This window comes from Colletotrichum navitas (assembly GCF_030913465.1).
Source record: "Colletotrichum navitas strain CBS 125086 chromosome Unknown LY79scaffold_82, whole genome shotgun sequence".
Classification (NCBI taxonomy): domain Eukaryota; kingdom Fungi; phylum Ascomycota; class Sordariomycetes; order Glomerellales; family Glomerellaceae; genus Colletotrichum; species Colletotrichum navitas.
In genome coordinates this window covers 51419-79162 of record NW_026850628.1, presented here as the reverse complement: position 1 = coordinate 79162, position 27744 = coordinate 51419, and the positions used below count along the sequence as shown (strand labels likewise).

General features: G+C 58.0%; 15 protein-coding genes and 1 non-coding gene across 16 annotated transcripts; 9 read left to right on the top strand and 7 right to left on the bottom strand.

The window, feature by feature from the left end:
• Positions 1–464: 464 nt before the first annotated feature.
• LY79DRAFT_583280 (WD40-repeat-containing domain protein) lies at positions 465–1964 on the top strand (the record flags this gene model as incomplete). Its single annotated transcript, XM_060560313.1, has 1 exon — positions 465–1964. The coding sequence occupies one exon, from the start codon at positions 465–467 to the stop codon at positions 1962–1964; it is 1500 nt and encodes a 499-aa protein (XP_060409556.1).
• A 171-nt stretch (positions 1965–2135) lies between these two features.
• LY79DRAFT_393914 (uncharacterized protein) lies at positions 2136–3049 on the top strand. Its single transcript, XM_060552955.1, has 2 exons — positions 2136–2675; positions 2768–3049. The coding sequence occupies exons 1-2, from the start codon at positions 2306–2308 to the stop codon at positions 2857–2859; spliced, it is 462 nt and encodes a 153-aa protein (XP_060409555.1). The 5' UTR covers positions 2136–2305; the 3' UTR covers positions 2860–3049.
• Positions 3050–3278: 229 nt separating this feature from the next.
• LY79DRAFT_524772 (uncharacterized protein) lies at positions 3279–3574 on the bottom strand (the record flags this gene model as incomplete). The annotated part of the gene is made up of 2 exons (XM_060555655.1): positions 3279–3431; positions 3494–3574. The coding sequence occupies 2 exons, from the start codon at positions 3572–3574 to the stop codon at positions 3279–3281; spliced, it is 234 nt and encodes a 77-aa protein (XP_060409554.1).
• A 1497-nt stretch (positions 3575–5071) lies between these two features.
• Positions 5072–5815, bottom strand: LY79DRAFT_524773 (Chloroperoxidase; the record flags this gene model as incomplete). Its single annotated transcript, XM_060555656.1, has 1 exon — positions 5072–5815. One exon carries the CDS (start codon positions 5813–5815, stop codon positions 5072–5074), a length of 744 nt encoding a protein of 247 aa, XP_060409553.1.
• Positions 5816–6680: 865 nt separating this feature from the next.
• Positions 6681–6762, top strand: LY79DRAFT_t234. The gene has a single exon. It is a non-coding gene; the product is annotated as a tRNA-Thr (tRNA).
• A 152-nt stretch (positions 6763–6914) lies between these two features.
• LY79DRAFT_567226 (uncharacterized protein) lies at positions 6915–8504 on the bottom strand. Its single transcript, XM_060558878.1, has 3 exons — positions 8310–8504; positions 7819–8218; positions 6915–7676 (listed from the first exon to the last, which is right to left on the bottom strand). Exons 1-3 carry the CDS (start codon positions 8333–8335, stop codon positions 6966–6968), a joined length of 1137 nt encoding a protein of 378 aa, XP_060409552.1. The 5' UTR covers positions 8336–8504; the 3' UTR covers positions 6915–6965.
• A 480-nt stretch (positions 8505–8984) lies between these two features.
• Positions 8985–9704, top strand: LY79DRAFT_393840 (uncharacterized protein). The gene is made up of 2 exons (XM_060552954.1): positions 8985–9446; positions 9600–9704. Exon 1 carries the CDS (start codon positions 9067–9069, stop codon positions 9349–9351), a length of 285 nt encoding a protein of 94 aa, XP_060409551.1. The 5' UTR covers positions 8985–9066; the 3' UTR covers positions 9352–9446; positions 9600–9704.
• Positions 9705–10336: 632 nt separating this feature from the next.
• On the bottom strand, positions 10337–10783 carry LY79DRAFT_673241 (uncharacterized protein; the record flags this gene model as incomplete). The annotated part of the gene is made up of 1 exon (XM_060564149.1): positions 10337–10783. The coding sequence occupies one exon, from the start codon at positions 10781–10783 to the stop codon at positions 10337–10339; it is 447 nt and encodes a 148-aa protein (XP_060409550.1).
• Positions 10784–12574: 1791 nt separating this feature from the next.
• On the top strand, positions 12575–13779 carry LY79DRAFT_393774 (uncharacterized protein). The gene is made up of 3 exons (XM_060552953.1): positions 12575–12957; positions 13036–13180; positions 13260–13779. Exons 1-3 carry the CDS (start codon positions 12802–12804, stop codon positions 13520–13522), a joined length of 564 nt encoding a protein of 187 aa, XP_060409549.1. The 5' UTR covers positions 12575–12801; the 3' UTR covers positions 13523–13779.
• A 1691-nt stretch (positions 13780–15470) lies between these two features.
• On the top strand, positions 15471–17643 carry LY79DRAFT_567215 (acyltransferase 3). Its single transcript, XM_060558877.1, has 2 exons — positions 15471–16956; positions 17053–17643. The coding sequence occupies exons 1-2, from the start codon at positions 15698–15700 to the stop codon at positions 17558–17560; spliced, it is 1767 nt and encodes a 588-aa protein (XP_060409548.1). The 5' UTR covers positions 15471–15697; the 3' UTR covers positions 17561–17643.
• On the bottom strand, positions 17644–19625 carry LY79DRAFT_567213 (dipeptidase domain-containing protein). Its single transcript, XM_060558876.1, has one exon. It carries the CDS (start codon positions 19447–19449, stop codon positions 17857–17859), a length of 1593 nt encoding a protein of 530 aa, XP_060409547.1. The 5' UTR covers positions 19450–19625; the 3' UTR covers positions 17644–17856.
• A 691-nt stretch (positions 19626–20316) lies between these two features.
• On the bottom strand, positions 20317–20930 carry LY79DRAFT_524783 (Rpp20 subunit of nuclear RNase MRP and P-domain-containing protein; the record flags this gene model as incomplete). The annotated part of the gene is made up of 2 exons (XM_060555660.1): positions 20317–20756; positions 20798–20930. The coding sequence occupies 2 exons, from the start codon at positions 20928–20930 to the stop codon at positions 20317–20319; spliced, it is 573 nt and encodes a 190-aa protein (XP_060409546.1).
• Positions 20931–21275: 345 nt separating this feature from the next.
• On the top strand, positions 21276–22760 carry LY79DRAFT_393729 (RAVE subunit 2/Rogdi). The gene is made up of 3 exons (XM_060552952.1): positions 21276–21530; positions 21649–21834; positions 21900–22760. Exons 1-3 carry the CDS (start codon positions 21465–21467, stop codon positions 22632–22634), a joined length of 987 nt encoding a protein of 328 aa, XP_060409545.1. The 5' UTR covers positions 21276–21464; the 3' UTR covers positions 22635–22760.
• Positions 22761–23086: 326 nt separating this feature from the next.
• Positions 23087–24223, bottom strand: LY79DRAFT_673235 (uncharacterized protein; the record flags this gene model as incomplete). Its single annotated transcript, XM_060564148.1, has 2 exons — positions 23087–23571; positions 23635–24223. The coding sequence occupies 2 exons, from the start codon at positions 24221–24223 to the stop codon at positions 23087–23089; spliced, it is 1074 nt and encodes a 357-aa protein (XP_060409544.1).
• A 1002-nt stretch (positions 24224–25225) lies between these two features.
• On the top strand, positions 25226–26240 carry LY79DRAFT_567203 (ATP synthase subunit J). Its single transcript, XM_060558875.1, has 4 exons — positions 25226–25496; positions 25575–25604; positions 25732–25782; positions 25838–26240. Exons 1-4 carry the CDS (start codon positions 25448–25450, stop codon positions 25888–25890), a joined length of 183 nt encoding a protein of 60 aa, XP_060409543.1. The 5' UTR covers positions 25226–25447; the 3' UTR covers positions 25891–26240.
• A 457-nt stretch (positions 26241–26697) lies between these two features.
• LY79DRAFT_673233 (serine hydrolase) lies at positions 26698–27644 on the top strand (the record flags this gene model as incomplete). The annotated part of the gene is made up of 2 exons (XM_060564147.1): positions 26698–26785; positions 26917–27644. 2 exons carry the CDS (start codon positions 26698–26700, stop codon positions 27642–27644), a joined length of 816 nt encoding a protein of 271 aa, XP_060409542.1.
• Between the last annotated feature and the right edge of the window lie 100 nt (positions 27645–27744).

Here is a 27744-nt window from a genome sequence, read left to right as displayed (position 1 = left end):
TTGGGGTGTGAAAAAGAAAAGGATGAACGGAATAAGATGGGCGGGAGCAATAAAGCTGCTCACACGCACACACACACACCGCCTACGGTTTCTGGCCGGGGAAAACTACCCCGCCACCCCGCCATCCATCCGACCTGCAAAAAAATTCAATCTCGCTGCGGCGTGCCCATCCATCCTGCTTATCAAGCATGTAGAACACCCTTTGACGATTAATAAAGCTCTCTCGGCTTCCGCCCCTACATAATACGAAACGATACCCGGCGGTTCCCTCTCTCAGTTCGACGACGTACAAACCAAACCACCTCTCACGACAAAAGCAAACAGACACCTCGAGCAGGCGCATTACCTCGGAAAAGCGCGAAACCACCTGCGGCGCGCGCAAAGGAGCCCGGCAGCAAAAGGGACAGAAACGCACCTTAAGAAGAATAAGAAGAAGCAGAACCCCCAAGAAACACATAGACGAAATGTCCGCCCCCAAGGACAACAACACACCCCAGGATGACGGCCACGAGTCGGAGCCCGAGATGCTCGAGGCCGACGAGGTTGGCGAGGAGGTCAACGTCGACGAGGAGGACGTGCCCATGGACTCGGACGACGAGAACGAGGAGATAAACCTGCAGAACGACTCGGTCGCCTATTTTGACGGCCACAAGGACTCCGTCTTCGCTATAGCCCAGCACCCCGTCCACCCGACGCTGATCGCCACGGGCGGCTCCGAGGGCGACGGCGACGACGCCCCCGGCAAGGGCTACCTCATTTCCACCGCCGCCGCCGCCTCCCGGCCCGTCCTGCCGGCCTCGTACTCGGGCGAAGCCGCGCCGCAGCAGAGCACCGCCCTCGAGAGCATCTACGCCATCGACGGCCACACCGACTCCATCAACGCCCTCGCCTTCACCCTGCCGCGCGGCGACTTCCTCGTCACCGGCGGCATGGACGGAAAGCTACGCGTCCACGCCCTGCGCGTCAACTCGCCCACCGCCGAGGCCGCCAGCGTCCAGATCAAGTTCATCGCCGAGGCCCAGGAGGTGCCCGAGATCAACTGGATCGCCCCCTGCCCGTCCCCGCGGTACCCCAACACCATCGCCATCGGCGCCAGCGACAACTCGGTCTGGGTCTACACCATCGACATCGCCGCCGGCGGCGGCGACCCGGCAAACGCCCTGCAGATCGTCCAGACCTACTGGCTGCACCAGGCGCCCGTCACCGCCGGCGCCTGGACGCCCGACGGCAACCTGCTGTGCACCGTCGCCGAGGACTCGAGCCTGTACGTGTGGGACGTCTGGGGCGAGGCGGCGGCCGCGGGCCTCGTCGAGAGCAACGGCCAGACGACGGTGAGCATGACGGGCGACGACCAGCGGTTCGAGGTCGAGGGCGGGCTCTACAGCGTCGCCGTCGACCCCAAGGGCGCGCTGGTGGCCGTCGGCGGCGCCGGCGGCGCCATCCGCATCGTCAGCCTGCCGCGGCTCGCGGGCAGCGCGCAGGCGGGCAAGGCCGGCAAGGGCGGCAAGGGCCGGGCGGCGGCGGACGTGGCGGCGGGCGGGCAGATCCTCGCGGCGCTGCAGACGGCGTCGGACAGCATCGAGGCGCTGAGCTTCACGACGGCGGCGGGCGGGCCGGGCCAGTTCTCGACGCTGCTGGCGGCCGGGTCGGTGGACGGCAGCGTCGTCGTCTTCGACGCGGGGCGGAGGTTCGCCGTGCGTCGCAGCCTGCCGGGCGCGCACGAGGAGTTCAGCGTCGTCAAGGTCGAGTTCGTCCGCGACAGCTGGCTGCTCACGACGTGCGGCATGGACGGCGTCGTGCGGCGCTGGGACCTGCGCGCGCAGGACTCGGGCCTGGTCAAGGAGTGGCGCGGCCACCGCGGCGACGGCGAGGGCGGCGGCGTGCTGGGCTTCGTGCAGGGCGAGACGGGGGAGAGGATCGTCACCGCCGGCGACGACGGCGTCGTCTTGGTCTTTGAGGCCTAGCCACGGTCTGCTTCTGGGTTCTCGGGGGTTGTTGTCTTTTGATTTGGCCGGCGGTTTCTTGGCATGATGATGATGAAGATGGGATAGATAAAAGAAAAAGACAAATGGTTCCCACAGCTGCAACGAAACCGTGTGGGTGTGACGATGGCTCGGAATGCCTCATGAATAGGAGTTTCACATATTGCTAGCAATTTCTTTCCTCCCTTGGCAGTCTTTTACGCGCTTGGCCCGCTCTTGATCTGCGTCTCAGTCTTTGTGTGCGTTTGACAGGCGTGTCCCGTTGGTGTCTTACAACAGAAGCTTGGAGAAGGGCCCGCGGGAAGCGGCCGACCAAGACATTCATGTTTTTTGAGTTCGTCCCAGGTGCTTTGGTTGAGCTTGATAGCCTAGGCCGTTTCCGTCCGACGGCCGCGGCTCTGACAATTCCTCTTGTACTTTGCCTCTTTACTTTCATCATCGTACGGCCCCATCCGGGGATGGCTTCAAAATATCAAATCCCCCCAGGCCGTACAAACGGACCCGATTCTGTCCTTGTCCCCTCCAAACCTCGTCGACTGTCCCCCCAATCCGTTATGAACGGCCCAACCATGGACGGTCTGAGGAGCGACCAGGCCCTCGGCCTCGCCCTCGTGATCTTTGGCGTCTTGGAGTTCCCGCTGGCCTGCTTCCTCCTGGCGTGCTCTTGGCTGTCGTGGGAGTCCATCATCCGACGTGAGTAGTCTTCCCCCCCCCCCCCCCCCCCCCCAGTCTCGCCACGCGTTGGCAGGGAGGCGCGTGGGGATTAGCAGCTGACAACGGTCCAGTGTACGCACTACTCGGGATATACCCGTTCCTCGACCGCTTCGCCGGGCCGGCGGCTCGACACTTTCTTCTGGAGACCTGGCGGGGACACTGAAGGGTCTTCGTTCACTCCATGTGTGTTGCAAGGATGCGGCCATAGTCATGCTCTACTATCATTGATGTCACACTCTCCCTAGCAAACGGTATCGGGACACCAATGATCCGGCCAATCTGCTAGTATAGCACGTTGCTTTTACGAATCATCTTCGAAGGTATTGCGTTATCTGAGCACACAAAACCTGTGTAGGATAATAGTCACCATTCACGTGCCAATATGACGAACAACATCGAAAGCGGTCCTTGCTGCCGAGGAATCACGTTGCATCCAAAGTTTGTACTAATCATTCATATTCTCATTATGACTACCTGGTTGTAGTCACCACCAGACGGCGCTTCAAATCATGGTGGTTGGTTATCATCCTCTCTCCGGTTTCCATGCCGTACCCCTCAAACTTCCCGTGCTTGGACGTAAACTTAGTTGGTACGCTTTCTGCCGCCCTGACCAGCGTCGGGATGACTGGCGAAAGGTTCGCTCAAGCCGCCGCTGGCGGGAAGACCGTCGACGGCAAGGCCCTTCTCTGGCTCAGGGAGGGGCGCCGTCTTTTCGGCGCGGCCAACGTGGGGGTCCTGTGTAACGTGCAGGTCAGTACTTGCGGCTGGGCGCAAAGGCGACAACGGACAAGCCCTACCTTGACCTCCCCGGCGCCGTGGATAATGTTGTGGCCAGGCTCGATGGCGTTGTCAGATCGACCAGTTCCGTCGCGAGGCATGGTGGGTGATATGTGTGAATGGTTGGTGGGAGTGTTTGGTTGTTGATGATGATGGGAAACTTTGTGGAAAGGGCAACCGATAGTTCGCTTTTAGGTATCGATGATGTAGTGAAGATGGAAGTTAAGAAGGCGATCGAGGCGGCGGAAGCAGTTTCTTTAAATGAACGATTTCTGACGGTCGAAGCTGTCAACTGCCCCACGTAGAGGGATGAGAAGCTATGAGCTCGACTTTACGTCACCCGTTAGTACCTGCCGCTGAGCTCTCGAACTAGACTACACTACACGTAAATACCCAGGTACATAGCACCTGTGTATCTGTACGCGGCTTCACGGGAGAAAAATTACATATTGTACACGTACGTATCTAGGTATCTTGCTGTAGAACTCACTATGAGGCTGGAACTATCCTGGATCAATTGTTCCCGCCCCCGGCGCCAAACGTCATGATGTGGGGAATGATGCCGCCCACCCACATCGGATCGTCAGATCGGTGCCGTCCCTTGGCTCCCGCAGCGTCACCTCTACCACCACTGCTGGTGCATCTAGGTGCCTAGGTACCTAAGCACCCTATTTGGGTAGGTAGATACATTGGTACAGCAGAACCCACCCACCCGTACCTGTGCACAAGGTAGGTACGTACCAAAGGTGATGTACTCACTCCTCCACTGCAACCTCGGAGGAAATGTCCCGCATCGCGTGCTCTGGCCGACAAACGCCATCTGCTCCATCCTCTTCCTAAACATAATTTCTCATTATTTTATGGTTTCTCCATTTCTCATCATTTTACGGTTTCCGCATTCTTCGAACTGGGCCGCCAGCACACGGTCTTTGGCCGATGACGACAATCAACCCAATCCATCTGGTAATGGCTTGCAGCAATCGGTTCTTGCGCCATGCCGATGCTTCTCAACCTCTGCTTATGATACTTCTCGCTTCACTTGGGGCGAACAAGCTCATGATGCCGGCTTGACGAGCCGTTGAGCATAGTTAGAAGCGACCAAGCATGACGAGGCACCGTTTTCACCTCCAACCCACCAAGGCGACCCGGCTATGTGCAGCCAATGGTTCCGGGGGGAGGTCTGGCATTGATGGTGCATAAGTGATAAGTGCTCATAGTACTAGAAAGTGGCTTGTATGCAACGGAGCATTCTTTCGGCCCCTCCAGCACAGGCCGCAATACATCACTTTAACAGAAACGAAAGCCTAATCCCGAGATGCAGTCTACTCCATTTAACAAGACCCGTTCCGACGAGTCACGATACCACATCGTTTGCGCCCTAGCCAGACCCTTACCCTGTCCGCCCTGAGAAGCGGACTAAGACCTCGGCAAAAAATCGTTCACGCTGGTCGGCGCCCAAGGGTCCGCTGTCGAACGCCCAGGTTGTACCTCGGTCAGGCTTCGTCTCGATAACATCACGCTGCGCTTCTTGGGTCAGGACGAGACACGTTGAATATCGATGCAGGCTTATTTTCATTATGGCATAACTATGGACAATCTCAGGTGCTGCTGGTACCGATGAGCTGCGACAGGCCGAGGACCTGAGCGGTGGTGATCTCCGTGGCAGACGTCTCCCAGCCCTCGTTGAACGGCAGCCGCTCCTCCTCGAAGACGACCTTCATCCACTCCAGCGGCGCGGCAGGCGCGCTGAAGCTCTGCCCGAGGGTGCCGAGGATCACGGCGGACTCGCCCAGGGACACGGTGACCTGGTTGGTGGGTAAGTCGAACTGCGGGTTCGTGGCCTTCGCAGTCGCGATACGCTTGCTGCGCGCCGCCGCCATGGTCTTGTAGTCGATCTTTCCGTCCGCCGACGCGCCGGCCTCGAGGTACCCCCTGGTCTCGGCCCAGACGGTTTCGTTGAACGTCTTTGCGTCGCCCGTGACGGCGAAGTCGGCGCGCGACAGGCTGCCGTCGTGCTCGATGACTTTGTGCTTGGCGATGTCGTCGAGGTTGAAGGTGTTCGGGTTTCCTGTCGTCGACGTCGCGAATGCGGGCGTGCCGAGGGTGCGCACGAGGCTCTCGTTAAAGTGCAGCGCCGTCCCGAGGCCGCTGATGAGGTCCGTCATGCTGATCTCCTTGCCGGTGTGGGGAAGGTAGCCGTGGTTCGCGAGCGAGTTGAGCATCGGGCAGGGGCCGCGGACGGCGTCAGCCCCGGGAGCCAGCCACGGGTGGGCAGGAACGTCGGCAGCGTTTGTGTTGGCGGCCATGGTGACAACGGCGGCAAGGACTGCTGAGGTGCGCATCTTGATGGATCTGTTGTGTGTTTGTGGGAGAGGGGAATAACAGAGGCACGAGAACGAGTGTGGGAGCTGGACTTGTAATGCTCAAACAAAGAGTGTGATGGTTTTGCTTTGCCGGTCTGTGTAACGAATGTGGTCTGCGGAGGACGAAGTGGTGAGCAAGAGGCGAAATGGGAAAGAGACGATGGAGGTTTTATACACTCTTCTCGACTGGAGTCTATAAACGAGCACTCGGCATATAGGACCGGACCTTTTACCTACATAAGTAAAGGAGACACTCGTCTAAAGCCATCGCCAGCGGCAACCCCGAGGGACGCAGCGACACCGACCCGTTCCTCATAGCCCCGGGCAGTAGCCGGGCTCTGTCCCACACGTAGTTCGACGCAGCGAGTTGGATATTGGCCCTCACCAGTGCCGATGCGAAAACACGGGATGTACGGATACGTGGAAGCCACGCCCATATGATATGACCAGGGTTTACTTACGGGTGGAAGCGTACTCATTTCCTCATTCTCCTTAGAGGGCCCCAGTCCTTCAATCTAGATGGTATGAATGCTCCCTCTTGGCGTGCGAATGACCTTTCCCGAGGCTGTCATTGGGTGGGGCGGGGTGGAGGGAGCGGCTCTGTTTAGCCGTGTACAATTGGATTTGCAGGCGACAGCTTGGCAATCCGGCCAACGTAACCTACTACGATAAGGTGAGAGGGATATCCCATGAAGTGCAATATGGCGTTTCCGGATGCGCATTACCTCGCCGGGGGGGCCTGACTTATGCACTAGGAGGGGGGGGACAAAATGTGGGGTCTGGAAGAGATTTTCTCTGCATAGGCTCCGATTGTAAACATCTTGTCAACAATAACCAACCAAATGCCTTGTTGGCTAAGTGGTATAGCGTCTCACTAGTACTCTAGTGTCATGAGAAGATCGGCGGTTCGATTCCGCCACGAGGCAATTTCTTTTGCCGGTTGTGCCATCTTGACTTGCACCCATCATGTGTCTCTGTCTGCATGTAATAGGTAGCAAGTAGGTAGACAGACAGTTAGTTCATAGACATGTGTGACGTTCGATATAGTGGCATTAGTAGAAAGCATTCATTCATTCATATAGATAGCCTCATGTAACAACTCCACAGTCTCTAAATGCAGCAGCAGCCTTCAACTCATCGCACCGCAGCTTCCGCACCCGCCCTCTCCTCCGCAGCCACCGCCGCAGCCGCTCCCGCACCCGGCAGCGCCCTCGACCGAGGGACAGCAGCTGTCAGGATGGTGGCCGCAGTCGCCGCACCGCGGGAACGCGAGGTCGGCAAGCGGCAGAACACCCACCGCCGCCTCCTCGTTCTGCAGCGCCGCCTCCACGACGCCGCCGTCGACGCCCGCACGCCCGCCCTCGCATGCCCAGCACAGGCACGCGTGGTAGGCCTCGCCGTCGAAGGCATCGGCCCAGAGCGCCTGCATGTCGGCGGCCAGCGCGCCGAGCGTCTCGTCGGCGATCTCGTCGTCGTGGTCGACGAGCCGCCCCGCCGCGGCGCGCTTCGAGAAGGCGAGGTACCGCGCCGGGCTGAGCTGGTGGGTGTGCCAGACGAGGTCGATGTCGAGCGTGGGCACCATGACGGTGCGCGGGTGCGCGGCGATGAGGTGGAAGAAGCGCGCGTACCGGGCCCGGGAGCGGGCGAGCGTCGAGGCGAGCGACGGGCTGCGCAGCCAGGCGTGGCGGGCCATCTTGGTCGAGAAGGAGAGCTGGCGCCGGATGGCGGCAGCGAGGGGGTAGGTGAAGAGCGGGGTGCCCGTCGGGGATCGGTGGGTGAAGACGCCGGTGTGGGCTGCGGAGAGGGAGGGGAGGTCGATGTCGGGGATTGTGAGGTTTGACTGTCGTCGGTGGTCAGCGACGAACTCTTCTTGTTACTCGTGACTTTCTCTCTCTCCCTCTCTCTCTCTCTCTCTCTCTCTCTTTCGTCCTTCCTTTTCACACGCACACCACCGTCTGACTCTACGGAGGGCAAGAACTCACAATCTCGGACCACTTCAGGCCGTCCAGTCCCAGCCGCCCGCCGAGCTCGATGAAGCGCGCGTACGCCTTGGGGTGCAGCATCAGGGCGTGCCACGCCATGAGCACGTCAACCGGCGGCATCCGCTCCGCCGGCCTCGGGCCGCCGGCGCTCCACGCCTCGAAGCGCGCGACGGCGCGGTCGCAGTACGAGTCCCAGGCCACCTCCGGGGCGAGGCCCGCCTCGGCAGCGAGCAGGCTGACGGTGCCGTGGAGAGCGACAAAGGTCTCGAGGAGCTGCAGATGGGCGGCGCACTCGGCGGCCGAGGGCAGCTCGCGAAGCGAGACGGCGGGGGCGGAGGCAGCCTGCGTCTGGGCTACGAGGTCCGGCTTCGAGGCCTGTCGGAGCTCGGCCGGAGGGGTCCTGTGTGGAGCTTGTGTTAACCGGGATCCGCGAAGGGGCTCTGAGAGAGAGAGATAGAGGGGGGGGAGAGGAAGAGAAAGACTTGACGAACTGGTTAGAGAGGGTGATGGCTGGCATGTTGGCGGCTCGTAGGACCCGGTCCTGTAGAATGATTCGAGGTACGTGGGAGCGAACTTGGCCCGCGGGTGTTCTACTAGAGTCTGTAGATTCTCGATCGGCTCTGGGTATTTTCACAACACTACACACGCAACGAGAACGAGATATTGAAGCTTGTCAACTTTCAACAACATGCACAGCGGAAAGGAGAAGGGGGGAGCGGGCAGCTGGTCTTCTTATCGGCACGACGCTTGACGGCCAACATGGAGGGGTATAGCCTTATCTCGCTGCATCGTTGCACATGACAAGCAGCAGCCTTGTGACCAGCCGCCGCGAATCCCAAAACGGCATGGAGGTGAGCAGGTTTCAGGACGCCGGCGCGAGACGGACCTGGCGGTGAGGAAGACGTGATTGGCGGAGGAGCTCGACTCAGGCGGCACAGAAGGCAAGGGAAAGATGGAGGATGAAGTGGAAACTTGCTCATATCCACATCCACACAGTCCCTTGAAGAGTCGGAAGCGGGCGTCGGGGGGTTCGGGCGCGGCCCCGCGCATGTTGGTTCAACGCTTGGTTCAAGCAAGATCCGCCGGCTAGCTGGGGTAAGCTAGGTAGGTAGCTATGCAACACTTCAGCTGACTAACCAAGTAAGACGATTGGGGGAGTCGGAGTGGGAGGGGTTGCTTGTGTTTTCTCCAACTGCCACGTCTTCACCTCTTCGCTTCTTCACATCATCCAGAACAGCGAACGGTCCGATGCGGCGAGGGAGCGTGACAGATAATGATGGAACACATCGTCATCTAACCATAATTGTCCTACCTCGAGCGACGGGCTGTGGAAGAGAGTGCGTTTGTCCGATAAAACCAGCCATCAAGCTCCGAGTCAGGACGGATGCTGCCGTAGCATTCACAAGCAAACATCCCAACTCCTCAACCTTATCCAGGAAACAAACACCACGAAACAACAGACACACGCACACACACGGCCCGTCTCAACACCCTCTCATTCACCCGGGAACGACGGCCTTCTCTCCCGCGTGAATCACGGCAGCCCCCGCCATTCCCTGCCGAGCAGGGTCTTCTGAATCACCCACTCCCCTACACAGGGCCGTCGTCCGCCACCGGCTCAAGACCAGGTAGGGGTGCCGCACATTGGCGGCTGTTTTCTTAGTCTTATCTGCTAGAATGGGGCTCGCAACCACATCACAACTTCCAGCTTAGCTCCCACATCGCCGAAGGTGTGAGGTGACATGTGTTAACGGTACATATTTGAGTGCTAGTTCAAACAGCCTGAATTTACTCCCTGATGCGTGAACGTGGTCGACACCGATGCTATGGTGACTGCAACGGTGAAAACGACACCCGGGACCGACTGTCAGCCAACAGGGGCGATCACAGATGGTGTGGTCGAGGGTGAGCTAGGCCTGGTAGCGCCGATCGAGCGCGCGGCCTTTTCCTGCGACGCAACATGAAGACGAATGGGGCGGCAGATGACATCGCGAACACGGAGGAGTCGCCGCAGAGGGCATGGGGCGGGAGTCCTACACCTGGCAGTGAGAGTTATCCATGGGTATCATGAGATGCGGTAGAGGGGCTACAAGTCCAGGGCGGTAGAACTCTGAAGGAAATGGCAATGTTGGTATCCGTGGCTGACGGCCGATGGCACCCTGATGGTAAGAAAAAGCTGTGGGATTTCCTTGGACAACTTGTCAATTCTACTAATGGTTAACTGCACTATTCTGATGCTCTGCCATGCCATGCTACGCTATGCTATCCGTTCCGAGCTCGAGAAAAAAAAAAAACCCTCTCAACAACCAGTGTCAAACGCAATCCCTTCCTAGTCTACCCGGCCTGCGAGTCTTCAAGACCACAGCTCGCGCCGGCGCCGCCTGGCTGCTGACTCCCCGTGCTGCCATGCCACTCACTATTCCATAGCCTTCCTGTGCTCCGCACCTGCCGTTCATCGTCCACCGCTTCTGAGGATGCCTGCATCGTAGCCTCGGCGCTCTTATACTGAATGAGAAACCTAGGCGAAGTCTGAATCGCCGTCGGAGCCGTGCCCCTCAAAGCCGCTGTCCGAGACAGAGAGCTGGCCGTTCTTAGCAGTGTCGTCAATGTCCAAGCCGTTGAGGTCGATACCAACACCCTCGTCCTCGACAGGAGAGGCGAGGTCGGAGTGGACGTCCTCGAGGTAGAGGAAGCCGTCGGTCTGGGGCTCCTGTTGAACCCCACCACCGTCATGGGATTTCTCCTCGCCCACATAGCCGCTCTTCCCCTGGAGAGACTCAACGAGCTTGGTCAGCTCGTCGATGCGGGCCTGAAGGAGGACGATCTCGGTCTGGTCCAGCTCCTTGAGCTCCTCGAGGCGCTTGATCTTGGCCTGCGCCTGCGCCAGGGCTTGCTTGAGCTGGCAGATCTCGGTCTGGTCGAGGTCGGCCATGGTGGTGGCCTGGTTGAGGAGGTCGGAGGCCATGTCCAAGGAAGGTAGGAGTTTGAGGGAGTTAAGATGTCCTGGTGTTGGGTGGAAGTTGTTGATGGGAGGGGGGGGGGAGGGGGTCCGGCCGCCTGTTCAGTGGTGTGGAATGTGGGAATTGTCTTTTTTGTACTTGGGGCTGGTGGCCTGTACAAAGAATCTTGAGATATCTTGATCTTTTATAAAAGGTGTAATGTGAAGCCCTGCTTTGTGAGTGAGAAGTCAGTAAGAGAGTCCAGGGAAGGGGATTGTCTCCCTTTTTATAGAAGTTGAGAAAGACGGGGGGGCACTCAGTCGGGGCGGGCTTGGAACAAGTGAATCGTCGCATATCAAGACGTTCATGACGATTCAGAGCTTGGACGAAGTGAATCGTCGCATACTAAGACGTCCCTGGCGATTCAGAGACGAAGCCAGGAAGTATCGATCACCACGATCAACTGTGTTTGGCCCAGACGACGGTTCGTGGCTGTGGATGGGTAAAGGACAGACGAGGAGAAGAAAGGGACCTACCTGATCCTGGATGAAAGTCGGGAATACAACAATCAGACCTACTGACTACGGCGTAACTTGAGGCGGAATCAATATTTTTTTGCCAGGTTGTCGAACTTGAAGCAGCAAAATGTTTGTTGGAAGAGGTATTGCGAAGTTTGAAATTCGCGCTGATGACGGTCTCAGAGAGGAAAGTCACAATTCGAAAAAAAAAAAAAAAACCACATCTGCTGCCTATTTTTCTCTCGTTTTCGGGTCGCAGCCTGCAGCACTGCCCATCACGTGGCGGGTTAGATACCGTCGCGAAGCGGCACACGAAAATATGGGATGAAGATGGGCGGCGAGAGGACACAAAACAACAACTTTTGATCCCTATACGACAGATAGTAGCAATGGCTATTTGTGAGGTAGGTACGAGTCTGCTTTTGGGAGCGCTCTGGAAGACACTTGATAGTACTTAGTAGTGCTCACGATTTTATCCTAAGTTGGAGTCTATATAATTTCTGAGTTGTGGGAGCAGTTATATTGTGGCTATTCTTGTCTCCCGGATCCCGTGAGAGAGCTGTATCCTCAGTGCATACAACTCCTCCTAGCTTCCAAGATCCATAGCCCTAGCATGACCAGCATTTCTACAAATACCTTTGACTATCTTACTCAGGAGCCGGCGCTTGAAAGACTCCCAAGCATCACTAAAGCGCGCTGCCAGAACGCCTGCCGGATCAACAGGGTCGGAACAGACCACCTATGAATATGGCGCCGTCTTCCACGCCTAGTTGGTTCTCAAGATCGAGTAATGGCGTCCTTAGTGCAACTCTCGCGCCCAAGTGCAGTGGGATCATCGTTTCTAAGAAAGCCGTCAACTAATTCAGCCGACTATTGCCAGAAGTAAGTCCTGGTCAGTGGTAAGCCAACCGACTTTCTCAGTGACTGTTTTCCTTTCAGCCCAACAACCAACTATGACTTTGTGATCCAATCAACCAACAAAATATGGGTCCAAAGGTAGGCTGGTTTCTATCAGGAAAGCGCTCGCCGCTGGATGGAAATGGTGCACTTTGGTGCGCCGTCGAGATCAACATTGAAATCACATTGTGTGTTTCTCATCAAATATGTCAAAACAAAGAACGTTAACAAAACTTGGAGTGGAAAAACCTGAAAGGGCAAATCCTACAGTGTTCTTGGGTGGCCGTCTCGAATCTGCCGGAAAACCGTTGTTGTGACGTTGGTCAGGTCAAAATAGAGAGACCCAACAATAAGGCACATCGATAGGCGGCACAGAAACGTGGCTTGCGCTGTGGTTTCCTATTCGCTATTTTCTGAGCTTATCATCTCAATACTATCAATATCCTATAAAATCCATGCTGCCTTTACAAAATTAATTCCTGTACCTGGTACCCCTCACCGATCAACTATAAACCCAACGGTCGAGCCGCCCACCCTCATTTTCTTACAAAGCCTCAGATTCTACCGGCTCTCGTGAGCGATCTACAGCTCTGACCGTCTACATAGTACCCCATAACAACGTTACTGCAATGTCTTGCGACGATCAAGCTATCGATGAAACAGAGAGGCTCGTACAGACTCTCCCGGTGCACCCCGATACAGAGCCTCCGAAAGATGGCAAGACGAGCCCAGGGTCCATGATACCACCCGTAACATCTGCTGATGCTCGAGCTGCATACCGAAAGGTAACGGTTGAATGCAATAAACGTGAAGCACTGTGTGGACATGGATGGAAGAAGGCTAACGCACATCGATGACCATAGGCCAAGGATTGGGTTTCTGAAAATCCTGGCCAAGCGGCGTGCTACACGGTCGGCGCCGCCAGCCTTGCCATCGCGGCCTCACCGGCCTTGGTTTCTGCCCCTATGTTGACCGCGATGGGATTTGGAGCCAAGGGCGTTGTTGCCAGTAAGTATTTAGCATGAGACGACCGGAATCGCCTGTTGATATCAGAAATCCGACAGAAGCTGACCTGTACCAACAACAGACTCAGCTGCGGCTGCAGCTCAAGCAAGCATCGGCAACGTCGTGGCACCGAGTCTCTTCTCCACATTTACGAGCGCCGGGATGGCTGGGTACGGGGCCGCAATAGTGAACGGTGCAGTGCAGGCCGGCGCCGGTGCTACGGCTGCTGGGTCCGGGGCATATATCGCGACGAAACAATGGTTTGCAGGGAAGGAGAAGAAGACCAACTCAGAAGCGGGTGATGGCGCGCCGGAAGACAACGACGAATCTGACAGCGGCCTATGAGGACTAGGACTGCTGACAGCGAGGCAACAACGAAAGTGGACATGTGAATATTAAGCAGACCCTTTGTAAGGTGACGATGCAGTTTGTGCAAATGCAGATCAGGAAAGTGTTGTTGTGTCTGTCATCCCAGCTGGACTTGACGTTCTGAGGCTGTGCACTTGATGTTTCGTGAGAAGGGAATGTTCGAGATCTCGTATGCTGTCCCCATCTTCGGTCTCTTGACTGGTCTTGGTACGAGGACGATGGTGACGTTTTTATCGCAGGAGACTAACACAAGAAATAGTAAAACTCGTTGAACCACTAAAACCGACACGACAACAATATAGCAGCCATAACGTGCCTAGACTTAGAAGTTTATTTGACTTTACGGGCTTTGATTGAACTAGGCCAGAGTTTGGCTGTCAAGGGAATGTACCTATGGCGATGTGAGTAATAGGTTCAGTAATTAAAGCCGAACTTCCTGCCATGCATCTCACATCCTCAAAGCTTCTCAGAGTCTTGACTGGCCTGGAAGCAATGCTGACTCGCTTTCAAGGGCGCTACTCCAACCGAGACTTAAGAGTCATTGGTTAATGACTCTAGCCCGCTCGCTGGTCTGCGTGGTCTTGGCACTGAGCCTGGCTCCTATTTGGGTTCAAATACGGATTTGGGAGGTTTCTGGAACTCTCACTGTAGAGCCCCCTTGGGCTACAGTGTGTACCACGGAGGATGATCTGTCGAGTTGTAATAGATTGCGGATAGAGTCCCTTGCTGCAAGATGCAGAGCCCGGCCAGTGTACGTAATGGCAACGGGGTGGAATAGGCAAGAAGCTCCGCGAAACTTATGTGCACGATAGGGTGCTCCCAAATTCATTTCCAGTGCACAATGGCCGCAAAGGAGGCAAGAGGACTGACAGCACTCTGGACGACGATCTTCATTATATGAATGTGGTCAATTTGTTTTACGCAACAGGAGGTTTAGCCAACTAGTTCCGAATTTTAGATTCATCAGGGAAACTACCTAGCTGCAGTTAAAGTTGGAGGGATGCAGGCGACGAGCCCGAGGACAATGTTCGAGTTAATTATCCGGCCGATCTTTGCTAACCCTGTGACAGCCAACAAGCCCACCCTCTTCACTGTCCCCCCCGAATACAATACTGCACGCGACGGCATCCCTGGGAAGCTAATGACTAGAAGCTTGTGGACCGATGTGTAGCGTAAGAGCTAGGGAAGACCCGGGTATCTAGAGAGGGCTGAATCATACTTTGCGATTGTCTTCCAGATGCAGGCAGCGGCGTTTTACGTTGGCCGGGATGCGGGTGCGGCCTGCAGACTCTTTGGACTGGAAGTCACCGCCATTGTGGTGAAAAAAAAATCAGCAGAAAGGCGTGTCAGTCCGAACTTGGTGGAACCCTGTTGCTGCCACCCCTCCCCAGAACGAGGTGGGAAAACGCGCTACTTTGCCGCCGCAACCAAAGCATTTGGCGACGGATGCGCCGGTTGGGTTAAGGTTCTGTGTTCGGTCGATCCTCGCATTTGTAGGTTTGAAGCGGCAGCCGATTTATGTCGACCGACCGAACGGCCAGAGTTACGCTAGAAACTACGGGGTGCCTCGGCGGGTTCTCCGGGGGTCACCTCCGGGACGGGGGCTCCTCCGTTTCCCGATGGCCGAGCTGGCAAATGCCGACTCTGGCTTCCTTGATTCAGGTCGCATTGGCCCAACCCACGCGAGTGGTGGTGGCATGGGGCCAACCGCTGTGTAGTATTTTTAGAGGCTGTGCAACGACGCGCGTGAGACATTTCCGGCGTTCCACGATTCCATTATGGGGCCCTCCCTCGTGTACAGGTACGTAGTAAGTTGAGCAAAAGATGGGCCCTCTCTAACTCAGGGGTTTCTCGACGGTTGTCATGATTAGATGACATAATTGAGCAAGGGTGTCCGGGATCGTCGCTCTGCCCAACAAGTCATATTTAGGAACTCCCGAAGTGCGCTTCTCCCTTTTCGTCCACCTGCTCCCCGCCCCCCAATCGTGCTACTATACCAATACTGCTGCTGCTGTATCTTACGCCGGTTATTCTTATACGTGCAAGCTTGTCCGGCCCAGTGAGCCTCACTTGACAGATGACGGCCATCGCACCGCCAGCGTATCTTCACCTGCCCATCCACCCACTCTAGACCCGATTTCTTCCACCCGCATGTTTTCTCGCAACGGCCGAGCAAGCCAGAAAGGCACAATGTGGGAAGAATCCACCCGGGGACGGGAGGGGCTGTCGGACGAGTCCCCCCGGTCCAAGGAGCAAGACCGGTACGGCGAAGGCGGCGGCGATGACAGGACGTCGGCCGCGGCCGCGGCGAGGAGGAGCGCGGACAAGATCAGATGCCTCGACGGCCTCCGCGGAGTTGCTTGCCTTCTCGTCTTCAACTACCACTTCCTGTGGCCGTGGACGCCTGCCATTATGCTTGGCTACGGGGCCATGCCCCCCGGGTCCCCCGAGCCCTACTTCGAGCGGTCATCCTTGCCCATCCTGTGTCTTCTGCAGCGCGGACGCCCAATGGTGGCCATCTTCTTTGCTATTTCGGGCTATGTCCTTTGCCGCCACATTCTGAGGGCCATCCACGAGCGACGGCTCGAGGCCGCGTACCAGGGTCTCGCGTCGTCCGTCTTCCGACGCGTGTTCCGCCTGTACATCCCCCCCACCATCAGCATGTTCCTGGTAGCCGTGCTCGCCCAGATGGGCGCCTTCCGCTCCGAGGATGACATCTACAAGGGCCCCGACTCGAGATACATCAACGGCACTGTGACGGTGGCTCATCTCAACAGCACCTGTGCCAATGGGACGCACGCAGTCGAGGGAGCTCCTGGCATCGCGAGGTACTTGGGGCTGACGACCCCGGTGTTTTTGGGCAATGTCACAAACAACGAGACCAGCACGCTCTGTGTGAACGCCACGTCCCAGCTCTTCATGCCCCCGATGTTGTATCGGCTGGCCGACGACATCGCGGCAAAGGCCAAGGCGGCGAACGAAGCCAAAGGACTGAACGGGACCGTGATCAACATCACCATGACGGACGCGCCCACGACCTCCTACCACGACCTCCTCCACCTGAGCGCCAAGCCCGTGACCCTAGACGCTAGTAAAACCCCGCCCAACGTCACTGGCCCGCCGCAGTTCTCTTGGGTCCAGCTCGGCGGCTCGTGGGAAGAGCACCCATTCATCCACGACAACATCACCTATGCCCTCTCAAACTTCACGAGGGCTTACGTCGAGTGGGCCAACCCCTTCAACTTCGGCCACTACCACACCCGCTACGACCCCCACACCTTCACGATCCCGATGGAGCTTCGCGGCTCCATGTTCATCTATCTCTTCCTCATGGGCACCGCGGCCCTGAAGGCCAAGTGGCGCTTCCGCCTCGGAAGCCTTCTCTCCGCGTACAGCCTGGTCCTTGGACGCTGGGACATGGCCATCTTCATGGGCGGCCTGCTGCTCTCCGAGGCGGACATCAGGCGGGCCGACGACCGGGGACTAGCGCCGCCGGCGACGAGCAGCAGGAACGGCCGCCAAGCCGGCCCCGGACAACCGGCGCCGAGCTCCAGCGGCGCCCGCTGGGCCGTCCTCTTCGTCGCCCTCTACCTCCTCTCGTACCCCGACGCCGGCGCCGAGTGGACGCCGGGTTTCGCGTTCCTGTCGTCCCTCGTGCCGAGATACTACATCCCGCTGTCGGGCTGGATGTTCTACCAGGCGATGGGGGCCCTCCTGCTGCTCCCTTGCGTCCTGCACAGCCCCCTCCTCCGCCGCCTCCTCGAGGCGCGTGTCGCGCAGTACCTCGGCAAAATCAGCTTCTCCTTCTACCTCGTCCACGGCCCGGTGCTGCACAGCCTGGGCTTCTGGATCATGCCGAGGCTCTTCGAGCGGCTCGGCCGGAACGCGGGGCTCGTGGTCGGCTGGGTCATCCTGCTGGGCGTTTCGTTGTATCTGTCGGACTGGTGGTGCAGGAAGATCGATGTCTGGAGTGCGACTGTCGGGAGGAAGGTAGAGAAAATGATGAAGGACTGAGCTAATATATATATATAGCCAGGCTGCTTGATGACTGTTTTTAAATTAGAGTTTGTTCAAGGGAAATGAAAATGACCAAGTAAAGTAAAGACATGCGGGTGAAAGACCCTTGTGATATTTATATACATATATACATATATACAGGTTGGGTTTCGTATGTTTCAAGCCGGCATAGGTGCGTTACCAGCAGCTTGTCCTCAGGGTCAGCCAGGAAACCAGGAACAACCAGTCGCTGTCATGAGGATTCGCCAGTGGTGGCCGGTGCTAAGTGTTCGTTGTTATTCTCACGTGGGAACCTAGTTCTGACGACGCTGAACTACCAACTTCTTCCACGGGCTTGTGCGCTTGGAACGCCGCGCAGGCTGCTTCCAGATGGGCCGGTCAGGGTCATAGCCGACCAGGCAGTTGACGGTCTCGGCGCCCTCGCCGGCATCGTTGATCTCGCCGCCGACGGGGTTGCGCCATTGGCCGGTCAGCTTGATGTGCCCGTCGAGCGCGTCCGCCATGGTCTTGCCGAGCTCGAGCGCCTTGGCGGCCCTGCCGTGGGCGTAGTGCGTGAGCAGAGAGTGCGCGGCCTCGCGCTCGCCGTTCTCGATGAGGAGGCCGGCGCCCGCCTCGACCCAGCCGACGTCGCTGCGGCTCTGGTTCTCGAAGCCCGTGAGCATCTGCGTGACGATGGGCAGGTAGGCGTCGGGGGCCGAGCACATGTAGTAGAGCACGCGCTTGAAGACGCGGCCGGCGAAAACGCTGGCCTCCTGGAGCTGGTAGTCGGGGTTCAGGAAGCTGCCGGACGCGCCGGTGGTGAGGTACCGGTGCTCGCCGAACTCGGGAGGCACCTCGTCGACGCCGAGCCACCACGGCACGAACGGCGAGGAGACGGAGGTGGCCGGGGCGTTCCAGATGCGCAGGAGATCGCCGTCGATCCCCGCCTTGAGGCTCACGACCTGCCCGTAGCCGGCCTCGTCGTCGGCGATGCGCCTGTCGCGGACGCGCTCCATGAGCTTCTCCTCCGTGAGGGGGGCCATCCTGAGCGTGGCCTCCTCCAGGGCGGCCTGGGACATGAACTTGAAGCCGCCGTCACGCGCCGTGACGTTCTCGCCCTTCATGCCGTAGGCATTGAAAATGTTGAACGGCTCGCCGCTGTCGGGGTTCCACCAGCCCTGCTCGACCGCAAAGGAGACGATGTTCTCGGAGCCCATGTAGTCCGAGCGGCCGGCAAAGTCGGTGGGGAAATCCTCGATGTAGCCGGGGTACAGCACGCGGACCTCGTCGGCCTTGAGGCGCTCGGCCGCCCACAGCCCCTTGCCGCCGGCCATCTCCCACACCACCCAGCCCTCGTCCTTGTCGGCGACCAGGTGGGTGTTGCCGCCGTAGGTCGCCTCGCCGTACCGGTTCACCAGGTCGCCAATGATCTCCACGCCCTCCCGCGCGGTCCTCGCGCGCTCCATGACGATGCGCGCGAGGTCGCTGTACTGGATGCCGTGCTGGGGCGTGGGCGTCATCTCGACCAGCTCCTCGCGGTTCTGCGCCCAGACGTCGCGGACGGCGACCCCGTTCTCGTTGAGGCCGCCGTTGGTGAGGGGCGCCGGGAAGCCCTCAAAGTCCGAGTACTCCATCGACAGGTACCGGTAGGTGTGCGCGACCTGGGGGATGGTGAAGAGCTCGCCGGGTATGCTCGCCTGGTCGGTGATGCCGACGGTGATGGTGGCGTTCGGAGCGTGGTCGCGGGCGGGGAACAACTGCAGCCAGTGGGAGGAAACCTCCTCGCCGGTGCCGCCGACCATGACGCTGCCGTCGGCGGTGAGGTCCTTGCCGACATAGAAGGCATAGCTGGCGGAGGCCGGTCCGGCGAGGGCGGCCAGGACGACAGCGGAGCTTTCCAACATCATCTTAGCCCGTGTTTTGAACGGAAGATGGATGGCTCCGACAGAGTTGGCTGGAGGCCTGTGAAGAAATTGGAGCAGGAGTGGAAAAGGTCTCTTCAAGCTGGACCCTTTTTGCCCTTCCTCTCTATATTTCCATGTAGACTCTTCATTAGCATCGGTGCCAAAGGAATGCTGCCCCTTCAATATTGACTTTGGCTTGCAGTACCCCACACCGAAGTCTCCGATATCGCTAGCGGTGTAGATAACGGGTGCCAAGGACCGCAACACTGGGTAAGTGGTTAACGTTGCTAATCGGCCTCTATATGCATGGGTGACAATTATCTTATTTCTCTTCAAATGTCCCTGGGGGAGTTGGTTAAACTGTAATCAACTCCCGCAGTCATTGCTTGACTCGGCAACACAATCGACTAAAGTCACCTAATTGGACCTGAGACCGCAAGTCATTTCCCGATACTTGAGGCTTTTAACTCCGTACGCCAGTCAGCGTTCAAACCCCTGTGTATTTTTGAACTGATGAGCTTAACGCCCGCAGAAAGGGTAAGATGTAAAACAAAGGGAAGCATGACAACACATCCGAGATGAGTCCAAGAAAAATATCGTGTGATATGTTTTCTATACATGTATTGAGGCCTGGTGGCCGGGTATCATTAACTCTTCCAGAGCCCCGTCTGGCTCTTCTAGTGTGCTTCACTGCCTCTTGCGGCCTCGCGCTCCAAAGCCCACTTGGAACTGTCCACAGCCAACAACGGTGATGCGCTGAGGGCTTCGTTGCACCAGCGGCCGTAAATCTTTCCTGCTTTTCGAGGTGGAGGGAGGTTGGCGCAACGATTCTTAAAATGCAATGCTGTTCGCACCGATCCCTTCCAAGCATCACTTCAGTCGCACAATAGCCTCAAGACCGCTCAACTTCCTCACGCGGCTCTCGTCCTCGAACCCCTCGTCCTCGCCCTCGACGACGACGTCGTCCACCACTCGCAAGGTCTTGGTCCGCACCTCGACCACGCAGTCGCTCTGATCCGTGAACCACGCCACGACGGCCAGGACCTTCTCGACGGCCCTGCCCGCGCCGAGAACCACCGCCTCGCCGTCGCCCCCCCTGGTCCCGTTATCGCGGTGCAGCAGGTCGATTCGCTGGCTCAGGTTCAGGCCCCGCGTCGACGGCGCGTTGTGCTTGAGGGACTTGTCGAGCTGCGCGCGGACGCGCGACACGACCGACATGAAGGAGCATTTCGCACCGACGCAGATGTACTTTGACTTTGGCGAGACGGGCTGTTGTGGGCGGGCGAGCGCTCGTTTCCGTATCTTGGTGCCTAGGGGGCGCGTGTTAGGTGGAACTCTGGGTTCGACCAACAAAGGCCGGGGGATAGCAGATTTGGCTTGCCTGTGGGTAGTCGTGACAACTTTTCCACTTTTGACTGCTGTCCCTTCTGCCTTGAGCCGTCCTTGCCAGCCTGGCCTTGTGTCGGTGACCGGGAGGGCGCCATGATAGGCAGCCGTTTGCAAGTCTGAGGGGGTGTAATGAGATGAGCCCCGATGACCCAAGCCGATCTAACAGCTTGGATTAGATCCGAAACGACGTTCCTTGAATTTAGGATGATTTGGGTTCGTGGGAAAACGTGTCCAGTTATTCGGAAGGTTTGTAAGCGTGGCCTTCGGAGCTTGGATGAGACGGTCCAAAATCAACCATGATCCCGTCTCCCCAGATGAGAAAAAGTGTAGATGCATTAAGTGGAGACACTGTCCGCTGTGGTCACCACTCTACCGGTATGTACCTATATAATTATGGGGCACATGCTAGCTTGACGCCCCCCACACTGTACAAGGTACCGACCACCACCCCTGGTCCTCGAAGTCTCCCGCGATGACGAGATGCACGACCCGAGCTTCAAACTATCGTCCGTCATGAGTTGATCATTCCACCACTGAACGCCCTGTTGCGGCTGCCTGCAACACCAAACACCACCACCGCGACAACCCCCTCGACAAGCTCCGGGCGCTGAGGAGAAGAAAAAGACAACATGTCAATAGCAATCTGGCCTCGCCTGTCCCCAGAGGACCTGCTTCAAAAGAAGCAGGAATCGCTCGTACGTATCCCCATTCCAGCTCTCTCTCTCTCCCTCTCACCACCCAGCTCCCCGACGCAGAGCAGGTTGCCTTCTAAAGTGAGACGAAATGCTAATCAGAATCGGACTGCCCCCGCAGAGACGCGAGCTTGAATGGATCGTCACGGAGACCCACGCCGTCCTCAAGGACGTCCGCTACGGCCTGCAAGAATGCTACGCCCTCCTGGCCCCCATCGACCCGGGCAGCACCCTCGTCATGAGCACGCAGCGTAACGAGCGCGTAAAGGGGACGGTGACGCGGGTCGGAACGCGGATAGTCAAAGGGGTTCGGCTCTCCCCTCCCCCCGCTCTGCACCGCCGGCTCAACCCTTAGCTGACATATATCCATAGACAATCCACCTCCAGCTCCGAACCCTCCCGACGCAGACGCTTACCCTCGACCCCTCGCACCCAATTCACATCGCCGCGCTAGAGACTATTCACACCCATCTCACCGAGTGCCTCGACCTCCTCTCCCTCACAGACACCCCGTCCCCCTCCACGAACCCCACGCAGCTCGCCGCCCAGCTCCGCATCATCGCCGCCTCCCTCGCCGAGTCCTCCTCCCTCCTCAAGGGCCCGCCCCCCAACCAGTCCGACCCCCGCTGGCAGACCGACTCGTGCCCGCCCGTCCATTTCGCCCCGCTCCTGGGCCCCAGCATCAGCTTCCACCTTGGCCTGCAGGAATCGAGCTTGGTCCTCTGGCTGCGCGCCCTCGAACCCGTTGATACGCCGGTGCACTTTGGTACCAAGCTCGGTCTGGCGCTGGGCACCGTCCGCCGACTCGAGCACGACGAGATGGATCGCCCGTTCCGCTTCACGTATAGCACCGTGACGGACGGTGGGCTGAAGCACAAGCACGGCACCGGGCACCCGCGGAGCAGCGAGAACACCCCCAGCGGGCTGGGTACCCCGTCCAGCAACGGCGAGGCCAACGAGGTTTACGTGCGGGAAAAGGTCCGCGTCGAAAGCTTGCCGGACCCCAACCTGATGTCGCTATCCGCGAAGCTGGTTGCTTTGGGCCATACACTGGCCAGTGCAAGGAGGAACCTGGCAGCGGTCATGGGCGAGGAGTTTGACGAATGAGGCAAGAGTCCTTCGTGGTCTGTAGTTGACATTGGATACCCCCCCGGGAGTTTGGCAGGGAAATAGAATCATTGCGCCTTGGCCAAGGCTATTGTTTTTTCAAATTCCTATGTCCTGGTTCTTTGACCAGAGATCTGTCTGTACACATACAAGTTGCCAGAGTGTAACCCTATAGAGGCGAACGGAAAAAAAAAAGAAAAAAAAAAAAAGAGAAGGCGTCTGTCTGTCTTCTGGACCTTTCAATCCCAATCCATGAGCTCGATCCTCCGCGTGCCTTGGCAAGCAGGCATAAACTGGACTGGTAAAGCTTCCGCGTCGTTTTGTAATAAGGTAGCAGACCACATCAGCGTCGATATGGCGAAGACGGCCCAGGTTGACAGATGGAGGTATGTGATGCTGCACACGCCAATGAGGTAGTTGATCAGACCCGAGCAGCCAATACAGCTCCCGCCTCATGCCACCGGAGACCAGGGCATGGGGATCAGGATCCTGGACTTCATGGTCTGAATCAGCGGAACAGTCTTGTGAACCGTCTCGCTCCAGCCCTCAACACTCCAGCTCTTCTCGCGGCGGATCTTGCGCTCCTCGAGGTTGGCGAACTGCCAAAGGTGATGGACGGTGTTGAGATCTCCTATCTGCACGAACCAGGCACCGACGCCCTCCATGACCTCGCGTCTCGCCTTGAGGCCCCGTCTCCAGTGGGTCTCCCACTCGAGGAGGTTGCCGGGGTGTAGAGTGTATGATCGCAGCTCGAAAACGCCGCCAAGCTGCCGGGGTGGCGTGGTGGGCCAGAAGGAGAACTCCTGCATGAGGGACGTCTTCTTTGAGGTGATGAGGCTCTTGAGCTTCTTGTCGAAGTCGGCGAATTCGGGGTGCGAGCCAATGTTGTGGATGGACTCGTGATAACCCTGGTAGCGCTGATACTCCCAGATGTGGACTGCCGGCCTAATATTAGCAACTGGTTCCGCTTCCGCATTGGGGGGGTCGCGAGCCAACATACCAAAAGTGTCACAATCTCCAACCTCGGTCCTCCAGCTTCCAACCAGATTCACCTTGTTCTCGGGCATGGACGCCATGCGCGGGTACCAGCTGCCAACGAGCTTGGTATACTCGTCGACCTTTTCGGGCTTGACCTCGTGGAAGACGATCGAGTGGACGTACTTGCCTCGGGCGAGGACTTGGCTGAAGCTGGCCTCGAGCTGGGCGTCGAGCTCGCGACCCTCCTTGGTGCCGTAGATGAGGTTGGTCAGGGGACCGGCCTTGCGCGGAGGCTCTTGAGAGGCTTCGGCCTTCTGTCCTGAAGTAGCACTCGCAGATGAGCCCAAGTCCTGGGCGGATCCAGAAGCGGAAGGGAAGGGGGAGGGGGAGGATGATCGACTGTACGCACTTGCTTCCCGCTGCTTCTGTTGCTCAACCAACTGCTCTCGGAACTGCTTGGACTTCTCGTTGAAAGACGCGACGCTCTGAGGCGCGGGGATTACGTCGGCCATGGAGGGCACCTTGAGCTGTTGGCTCGTCGAACTGAATGCTCGCAGCGCGGATCGCGGGGTTGCCGCGCCGGCCGCTCGCACCAATCGCTGGCTCAACATCTTTTCGGTGAGGAGGTGTATGGGGCAAACGGGGTGTTGGTTTCTTATGGGTGGAAGGGTAAATGGAAGTGGTGACCAAGAGGTGTCTCTTTTACTAGACGAGGTACGTTGTCGACTTGAACAGACGGTGACAAACGTGCTCTTTGTTTTGCAAGAACAAGCCTCTGGTACGGGGATGCGAAGGAGGAAGTAGGTAGAGCGGATTCAACACGTCTTGATCGACAAGAAGCAGGAAGCACCCGAGAGCAGGGGGGGCTATTACAGAACAGGGAGCAAATCGGCTGTGCACAAGGAGTCGGCGGCGGCGGCAGACGGCTCGTACACACGGTCTGGTCTCGTCGGGGAATGGTAGCAGTCAGGTGGTATCCCGTCTGGTAGGTAGGTAAGGCAGCGGCAAAGGTGTCAAGGTTGTGGTGGTCTCGCCCGTGCTCGCAGTGGGAGACTAGTTAATGGGATGGTTGTAATTGGATGAAGGCGAGAAGGAGGTCGGGCAACAACCGTGCAAACGTGGTGCGTGTCTCTGATTCTCTGCAGATTCCCCGCACTTTACAGTAGTATGAGTAGGTATGATGGTGAGGAGGAGGAGAGAGAGAGAAGTGAGGGAGCTTCAGGAGGTGCAGGAGGTGTGTGTGGCAGGGACAAGATGGATGTGACACTAGGGAGGAGATGTTTGGCTTGCTGCACTACAGGTTCGGGGTCTGGCACCACCACCACGCCAATCCCAATCCAAGGTTCCCAAGTTAACTTAGCCCGTCTCGTGCCCCCTTCCCCTCCCCCCAAACCTGGGGAGAGCTGAAGCCGAGGGCCCAGTGGCCCTCCCAGACGGCGGAACTGGGGGATGGAGCTGGAGCTTGGTGCCGGTGAGAGATGTGGGTACGTAGCGCCTCCAAATGCGCCCAGATGCGGAGAAGAGTCGAATGATGTCACATAAGCGGCCGGGGTACATGAGAGCGACGGAGAAACATTCCTGCGTGGTTCCGTTTCAGTTCCGCAACCTGGTGACACTTGGCCCGTGCGCTTTCCCGACCACAAACGGACGAGGAGGCCCTGCTTCACAAACTTGGCCTGAGGCTGCCACAGTCGGCTACGGGTCCAACCGCCGAAAGCTCAATCGGAGGAAAAAGGCTCGTTCTGATAGCTTCACATTGAACCTCCGAATACCGCCCGCCAATCCAGACTCCCCAACTTCTTCCACCCCCTACAACCCACATCACAACCGTCAAGATGACTTGGCTCGGAGCTCGCGCACTCAAGAAGTACCCCACGCCCGTCCGTACGTATCGCGCGCCTCTCGTTCTCCCGTGTGTGTGTGTGTGTGTGTCCGCCGTGCAATTGCTGACCTCCCTTGCAGTTAAGCCGATGGCGCCTTTCTTCGCTGCCGGTATGTCCGAGTCCCCCAATTGAGCCCAAGTAACACGAGCGAAACGACTTCGCAATCACGAGATTTAAAAAAAAAACTACGAGCAGGATCGACGGAGGGCCGCAACAGGGGCTGATATGTTTTGCAGGTCTGGTCATCGCCTACGGCATCAACTCGGCTCAGAACGCCATGATGAAGTGTACGTCGCACCAGCCGACCCTACCAGGTTATCCCAGGCTAACACGAAGACGCAGCCGACGAGTGGAAGAACGACGCCCGCAACCCCCTTGCCAAGAAGGCTCACTAAGTTCGCGATGGAACAGTCCGGGGCTATGCATAGACAAGACCGAGCATTTGGGGAACGTGTCGAGGATGAGAAGACCCGCCAACACGTATATCTTCATGGACGCTGTACCATAGACACACGGCTCGCCGTCAATTGAGCTGTTGTACTAATTTGCTTATCCTATATCTGTCGAGATGGTGCCTGGAGACCGAGGGGTCATATCTCGCGGATAACTTCTACAGCATCGGAGACGGTGAAATGCTCACTAGAGCTTTGTGAAGCGACTCTCATGTGCGTATAGTGAAACCAATGAATTCCGCTTGAAATGCTACGAAAAGAGTCACGAATGGCTTCGATTGGCAATGTATACGGTGACGTCGCGGTTGCTTGAAGACCCAAATGATCGAGGGGCTCGGACGTACGTGAGTCTCGATCACGTGACACCAATAGTCTCAACAACCTTCACCCAAAAACTGTTCAAGAGTCGGACAAGCCCAGAGGATGTCAAATCTTTGCATGCTCCGAATACGTGGTTTTGGAAGTATGATGTGGTCTGGTCATTCAGTCCGGCGGTTTCCTTATCGCCGTTTCCCATCCACCTTGGTTTCGGCGAAGAGTCAGTGTGGATTATGACGAATCCACACCTCTCTCCCGTCGCACTCCCGGCCTCGCTTTGCGCCCTTCCAATAACACCATAGATACAGACCACACATGAGACCCGTGCTTCACTTCCGAGTCAACTCCTTGTTTCTCGGTCCTAGACCTTGCCACTCGGTACCAGCGGGATCCAAACTTCGATACCAGTTTGCTCACATCCTTCACTGCAAAATGTCAACGACCAACGGGTCAACGCCTAGCGGCGCGGCAGCGAAGAAGTCCAACGGAAGGCGGGAGATCAAGATTCTCATGCTCCACGGTAAGACATGTGTTCCATCACTTGCATCGTCTAGCCTGAGTGACGGGGGGAGGGGGGGGGGCTCAGCGTGAACACCTACCCCACTCACGCAGACGACTGATTTGGAAACACATCTCACTAACACTCTCAAGGATACACACAATCGGGCCCCCTTTTCCGCTCCAAGACCCGCGCCCTTGAGAAACTCATCACCAAGTCCTTGGGCCCCTTCAACCTCGTCCCCTCCCTCCTCTACCCCACGGGCCCGACCAAGCTCTCCCCGCGCGACGTCCCCGGCTTCGTCCCGGATGAGGAGGGCGGCGAAGAGGACCAGGACATCGACTCCTGGGCATGGTGGCGCAAGGACGAAGCCTCAGGCACTTACCGCTTCCTTGCCGAGGGCATCACCGCTGTCGCCGATGCCGTGCGCGAGGCCGGCGACGATGGCGTCGACGGCGTGCTAGGCTTCAGCCAGGGCGGCGCCTTCGCCGCGCTGCTGACCGCCATGCTCGAGACGCCGCACCGCCCCGACGACAAGATCCCCGAGGTCCTGCGGGCGCCCGTGCAGGCTCTCAGGGAGGCCAACGGCGGGCGGCCGCTCAAGTTCGCCGCCATCTACTCGGGCTTCTACGCGCCGCCCGAGGAGCTGCAATGGGCCTACGACCCCAAGATCAAGACGCCTACGCTGCACTTCCTCGGCAGCCTCGACACCGTGGTGGAGGAGTCGCGGAGCCAGGGGTTGGTGGATCGCTGTGAGGACCCCATGGTCGTCGTGCATCCTGGGGGCCACTATGTGCCCATCTCCAAGGAGTGGGCTATGCCACTGATTGGCTTCATTAAAAAGATTGCCGACGAGGAATCGGCCAAGAGCAACATGTAGAAGTAGAAACGGGCACGGCGGTTACGAGTAGACGATTTGACGTGTTGGCATAGAAAGGGATCTTATAAAGCATAGTCGATCAAAGAACAGACCGAAGCAC